A 3,889-nucleotide genomic window follows, 5' to 3' on the forward strand; every position below is an offset into this window, starting at 1 on the left:
TGGTTGTTGTCTTGAGAAAAGTCAGTTGAGCGAAATGTCAGCAAATAAATAGGTGCGGATGGATTTAGCGCTAGTGGGCTTGTGTTCTTCCCAGCAGCACACAGGAGACAGAGCAGCGATGTGTATGTTATCTCCATTGATCTCTGATAAGTCGGGTTTAGCCGGTCATCTGTGGTGAAATGGGCTCACCTGCCTGCGGATTTAGCCACTTTTCTTCTGTCTCTCTACTGTTTTTGACATTTATTTACCTAGGGGAAGGTAAACTGAGCACATTTGCTCCTTGTCAGCAATACACTCACACAGTTACACACCTGTTGGACTCTCAGGACAAGCAGCTGGACACTGGTTCTGTCAGAGCAGAATAGGGCAGGAAATGGGGCAAGAATATCTATATTTCCCACCCATATCAACCAATACTGATATGTTTTTTTGTAAGAATCTTAATAGAACCAAAAAAAAAAGGGAACAGATCTTGATTGTTTTATTTTACATGTTTCAAATACAAAATGTAGGCTACAGCTTGGCAAACTTTTCAGTTTACCAAGCTTTTATTTGAAACATGTAAAATAAATCAATCAAGATATCTTTTCGAGAGTGTGGATTTCCCTTTTGTTGGTTCTTGAATTAAGGCTATTTCAAATTGACGCACCAGAGAAGCCATATTTTATGTCCATATTCTTACCAAGCATATCATATGGACTTTCTTAGTCATTTACTGTAACAATCTTAGTACAAATGCAGCTGCAAAACTGGTTTAACTTTTCAGATAATTCAGTGTTTTTTAAACAAAAGACTGTTTTATGCAGTTGCAGTTGACAGTTGTATTAAGCGACAGTTCTAGGAAAAAAACAAAAATGCCAATTCCACATTCAGCTAGCCTAAATATCAGTAAAAATAATATCTCACTGATACCGATATTGCTTTTAAAAGCTGATATCGGACGATAGCGACAGTCCATCAATATATCGGTGTGTCCCTAGGCAAGACTATACTGTCTGTCTGACTGATTATCTGACTGACTGCCCTGAATATTTGAAAACTCATCCTCGGTACATTACTTGCCAGCCTGTTTAGCATCACTGCAGAGCGTCACCGTTGGGAGTCAAACCCTAACCCACACAGACATTAGGGTGAGACTGGTGTGCTGCGGTCGGGTCCTTCGGTCAGCAGAAATCCCTCTCATTAACCAGCAGTTTCATTTCACACACATACAAACACACATACGCACACGCGCACACTCATACCCCTTGAGGCTCAGTCTTGGCAGCTTCTACTTTGCTGTCCGAGGACAAAAGACAGACACAGCAAGAGGCAGCCAACTATCCGGACATGCAGCGGCCATCAGCTGAATCGCTCAACATATGTTTCAATTTGCTGCATCTTGCCTCTACCTGCCTCAAGAAACAACACAGAAACCGACCTAACCAGGCCAGCAACATGACAATTTGAGTTGCATTTTGCCTTACTGGAGTTGTGCTTTTCCAACAAAATACAACAGTGTTTTACATAACACGAGTCTGGTCAATGCATCAGATAAGCGCGAACGGAAATGATAAGAAATGAAATGAAATATGAAAAGGCATGCGGTGAATCACAGGTCTTAGGCTAAAGACTGTCTTTTCTTCCTGCATTAGAGTCTGGCTGATGTATCAGCGCAGCAATATCATTTGCCAGACACACACCATATTCTGAAGGACACAAATTTGCCGTTTGCCAAATTTGAGGGATTCTCTCGGAGGATATCTGTGATGTTACCACTAAAGAAAATCTTTACTGACAGATGCATCAAAAAATGTTAATCCATCCTTTTACAGTTATCAACACTGGTATTTCAACATCTCTCTCTCTCTCTCTCTCTCTCTCTCTCTTTCTCCTGTGTCGGTCAGGCTCTACCTCAATCCTCCACCTCATTTTCTTCTTTTCCCTCGCCAATTGGAAAAGCCGTAAAACTACATTAGATATTGCCTGTGGGAAAGCTCTAAATGCCCCCTCTTTCTCCCTTTGCTTGTATGTTCACTGCATTGTGTATTCCCACTTGCCGTCTCATTCCATCATAAATGCTTTTTAAACCACTTGACTGGAAAATTGACTTGGCATGTCAATTCCGCTGAACAGCCCCAGTCAAGGCTCCTTGTTTGTTTGCGTCTATAGATGCTCTTTGTCGTTGATGCTGTTTCTGTCAAAGAATACTCATGTATACTTCTCTCTTCTGTCCACCGAGACTGAATTTCTAAATTTATTTCGCTGTTATTCAGCCAGGCACGTCGATTAAGAACAAAGTCACCGTGTACTCTACCATGCCACAGGAAGATCGATGGTGTTCTGTTTGATTTTATACTGTGAATAATGCAATAAGTCGTTTTATTGAGCGAAAATGCATGATGACTATAATTAATGGTACTCCACCTGCATTGCTTTAAGTAAGCAATCAAAACACTAACCCTCTTTAGTTACGCACAGCCATCCTGAGTTAAACAAATGAGTGTAACAAAGTCGCATTTAACACTGATTTGGTTAAGTTATTTTATTGTCTTGTTTTCCCCTAGGTGCCTGAATGTTCTGCTTAAGTGGCCAGTAGCTGCGAGGATACCAACCAAGATCATCAGCCAACAAGCTCTGCGAGTCTGACGAACCTGATGCCACAAGCAGAGGTCAGAAAGAGGGAAATGCCAGATGACCCTGTACTCTACACACTGATGAATGCAGCTGTGTGTCACCAGCAGGCTACTGATTGCCTCAAAGTCCTTGGACTGATTGGATTGGCCTTTAACGTTGGGATACCAACTAACACCTGAACAACGTGCTTGCTCTTAAGGTAATATGCACTGGGATAGTGACTGACTCAACATATGACCACATGTCCATATCAGAAAAGTTCCACCAGCACAAGGGCCTTATGTCTTAGATGTTTTGCCTATCATTTGTAGAACAGCGATACCACATGACTGCCTGGATCAGCGGTTCTTAACGCTCAGCCCTGAAGTTCAGCCCGCAACACAAAGTGGGAACATTCAGTCTCACCCTGGGATCAAGGCTGATTAAAGCGTATTAGTACTTTTGTCATGCGGGGAGTCTGGGGACGCACCAGAAACAGGCTGCCCACCCAGACTTTAGGAACCACCGGCCTGGACGTCCGCATGCCCTCTCTGTCTTGATCCATGACCCCAGCAGAAGTCAGACAGTCAGGTATCAGCTAACCACATGTCCTCATCAGAGATCTACCAGTAGGGGACACCGCCCGGCCGTCTGGATGAGCGCATGCCCGTAGCCGCGCCACGCCAGCTCTGTCGCGGCTGGCCGTCGCGGGACGGCCATTGTGGTCGGCCATGACCCGGCTGATGTTGGGCCGGACTCTGGAGCGCATCTGCAAAGGCGTCCTGCTGCTCTGCCTGCTCCACTTCCTCATCATGATGATCCTGTACTTCGACGTCTACTCCCAGCGCTTCGACCTCTTCAGCCGCTTCAACAACGGACGCAACGGATCCAGGAATAACGGGAGCGGAGCGGCGGGCGGCGGACATCACTATTATTATTACAACCTGTCCCGGCCCAACGCGACGTTAGCCAGCTACCTGGCCACCGGCGAGCAGCTGGGGCCGAGCGCGAAGCCCGAGACCAATCACACGCCTTCCCCCAAGCCGCTGCCGCCGTGCCCCGAGATCCCCCCCGGACTGGGTGAGTCATAATCTTTATTTGTAGAGAGCTGCTCCACTTCCAGAGTGCAGAGTTCAGAGTTCCAGTGTGATAGAAAGGATGATTCATACTTTTACTGTAATACATTTTTCAGCTCACAGTGAGTCCACATGTAAACTGAACAAAGAAAGTTTTTATCTGTTTCTTGTGCTTTGAGTTCAATATAATTTGCACTACAGCAGCAGGTTATTTGTGT

At 45.1% G+C, this 3,889-nt stretch overlaps 1 protein-coding gene across 1 annotated transcript in view; it reads left to right on the forward strand.

The window, feature by feature from the left end:
- The first annotated feature begins 3,326 nt into the window (after positions 1-3,326).
- Positions 3,327-3,889, forward strand: part of b4galt2 (UDP-Gal:betaGlcNAc beta 1,4- galactosyltransferase, polypeptide 2) — a 122,909-nt gene continuing 122,346 nt past the window's right edge. The window contains exon 1 of the mRNA XM_071900082.2: positions 3,327-3,675. Coding sequence (XP_071756183.1) covers positions 3,327-3,675 — 349 coding nt within the window. The remainder of the gene's footprint in view (positions 3,676-3,889) is intronic.

The sequence above is a fragment of the Centroberyx gerrardi genome, chromosome 13, assembly GCF_048128805.1.
Source record: "Centroberyx gerrardi isolate f3 chromosome 13, fCenGer3.hap1.cur.20231027, whole genome shotgun sequence".
NCBI classification, from domain to species: Eukaryota; Metazoa; Chordata; class Actinopteri; order Beryciformes; family Berycidae; genus Centroberyx; species Centroberyx gerrardi.